General features: G+C 38.4%; 1 protein-coding gene across 1 annotated transcript in view; it reads left to right on the plus strand.

The window, feature by feature from the left end:
- The window catches only part of LOC126988608 (uncharacterized), a 25,170-nt gene that overhangs the window by 21,232 nt on the left and 1,438 nt on the right, over positions 1–2,500 (plus strand). The window contains exon 16 of the mRNA XM_050846965.1: positions 261–2,500. This exon is cut by the window's right edge and continues 1,438 nt beyond it. Coding sequence (XP_050702922.1) covers positions 261–379 — 119 coding nt within the window. The 3' untranslated portion in view covers positions 380–2,500. The remainder of the gene's footprint in view (positions 1–260) is intronic.

The raw sequence follows: 2,500 nt of genomic DNA on the forward strand, positions 1-2,500 counted from the left end.
GAGAGAAGGAAGGAAGGGAAGGGAATGGAAGGAGAGAGAGAGAGAGAGAGAGAGAGAGAGAGAGAGAGAGAGAGAGAGAGACAGCGAGCGAGCAAATTAACAGAAACATTAAAAAAAAAAAACCACGAAATAAAAAAGAATTAAAATTATAACTGTGTGCGTATGCCTGTGTGCGTGTGTGTGTGTGTGTACGTGTGTGTGTGCGTAAGTCCCCCCTCTACCCCACTACCCCCCCACTAACCTCTCTCCCCCCCCAACAGACCCCAGGCGACAGAAACGGCACCCAGACAACACCAGCGCTCCTCGAAACTCCGGGTATGACCTCTCCGCTCACTCAGGCTCCTCAACCCCCTCCTCGCAGGCCCCCATGACAGCCTGACACCCCCCCCACGCGCACCACCACCCCGCCCCGGCTCCCCCGCCCCCGCCGCCCCTCTGGTCACGCCGGGGCAAGATGCGGAACGCCCCGCCTCCAGTTACGAGTCGGGTTTAAGATGTGATTTGAATGTTGGTTTTTTGGTGAAGTTCGGAAAGAAAGGAAGGAAGGAAGGAAGGAAGGAAGAGAGAGAGAGAGAGAGAGAGAGAGAAGGAAGGAAGAAAGGGAGAGAAAGAAAGAAAGGAGAGAGAGAGAGACAGTCTTGAAAAATACATACGACACAGAAAAAATAAAATAAGCTTTGGAAAGAAAGAGAAAGAAAGGAAGGAAGGAAGAGAGAGAGAGAGAAGGAAGGAAGGAAGAAAGAGAGAAATAAAGAAAGCAAGGAGAGAGAGAGAGAGAGAGAGAGAGAGAGAGAGAGAGAGGCAGCCTTGAAAAATATATATATGACACGATTTTAATAGACGGAACGAAGGTGTTGGCTGTTAAGTGATGTTGCTATCTTGAAATTCATAAGCGACACGATTCTTTAGATGAAACAAAATAGTCCCAGTGAAATTTGGTGTTGTTGTAAGCTTGAAAAATATAAACGACACGATTTTAATAAGCGAAACGAAAGTGCCGATGGAGTTTGGGGTCATCGTAAGCTTGAAAAATATAAACAACACGATTTTAATACACGAAACGAAAGTGCCGATGGAGTTCTGTGTCGTCATAAGCTTGAAAAATATAAACAACACGATTTTAATACACGAAACGAAAGTGCCGATGGAGTTCTGTGTCGTCATAAGCTTGAAAAATATAAACAACACGATTTTAATAAACGAAACGAAAATGTCTATGGAGTTTGGGGTTATCGTAAGCTTGAAAAATATAAGCAACACGATTCTATAGATGAAACAAAATCGTCCCAGTGAAATTTGGTGTTGTCGTAAGCTTGAAAAATATAAACAACACGATTTTAATAAGTGAAACGAAAATGTCTATGGAGTTTGGGGTTATCGTAAGCTTGAAAAATATAGGTGACACGATTCTATAGATGAAACGAAATGGTCCCAGTGAAATTTGGTGTTGTCGTAAGCTTGAAAAATATAAACAACACGATTTTAATAAACAAAACAAGATCGCCGGCAGTGAAACAACATCATAAACTCAAAAACTATAAGCGACACGAATGTATAGACGTAACAAGGTGGCGTCAGTCAGTGCCCGGCAATGTCGTACGCTCGAAAATGTATAAACGACACGATTTTATGGACGTAACGAAGCTGTGTTGGCGAATGATGAAAAACAAACAAAAAACAAAAGAAAGACAAATGTGACTGGACCGACAATAACAAGAAAAACAAGAAAGGAAATCTAGGAAAGTATAGACGACGTGATTTTTATAGACGGAACGAAGGTGTGTTGAAGGTGTCCGCTGATGTCGTATGCTCGGAAATTTGCGTACGACCATTTTATTTTACGTAAAGAAGAAAAACGAAGAAAATATGAAGAAAACACTGAACTTGTCTTTACATATGAATGAGAAAAGAAGAAAAAATAAGGAAAAAAAGCTTGAAAATTTGCATGAGTATTTTTTTTTTACGTAAAGAAGAAAAACGAAGAAAATTAGAAGAAAACACTGAACTTGTCTTTTACGTATGAATGAGAAAGGAGGAAAAAATAAAGAAAAAAAGCTTGAAAATTTGCATATGAGTATTTTTTTAACGTAAAGAAGAAAAACGAAGAAAATAAGAAGAAAACACTGAACTTGTCTTCTACGTATGAATGAGAAAGGAGGAAAAAATAAGGAAAAAAAGCTTGAAAATTTGCACGAGTATTTTTTTTTTACGTAAAGAAGAAAAACGAAGAAAATAAGAAGAAAACACTGAACTTGTCTTCTACATATGAATGAGAAAAGAGGAAAAAATAAAGAAAAAATAAGGAAAAAAAGCTTGAAAATTTGCACGAGTATTTTTTTTTTACGTAAAGAAGAAAAACGAAGAAAATATGAAGAAAACACTGAACTTGTCTTTACGTATGAATGAGAAAGGAGGAAAAAATAAAGAAAAAAGCTTGAAAATTTGCGTACGACCATTTTATTTTACGTAAAGAAGAAAAACGAAGAAAATAAGAAGAAAA

Source organism: Eriocheir sinensis, chromosome 69, assembly GCF_024679095.1.
Source record: "Eriocheir sinensis breed Jianghai 21 chromosome 69, ASM2467909v1, whole genome shotgun sequence".
NCBI classification, from domain to species: Eukaryota; Metazoa; Arthropoda; class Malacostraca; order Decapoda; family Varunidae; genus Eriocheir; species Eriocheir sinensis.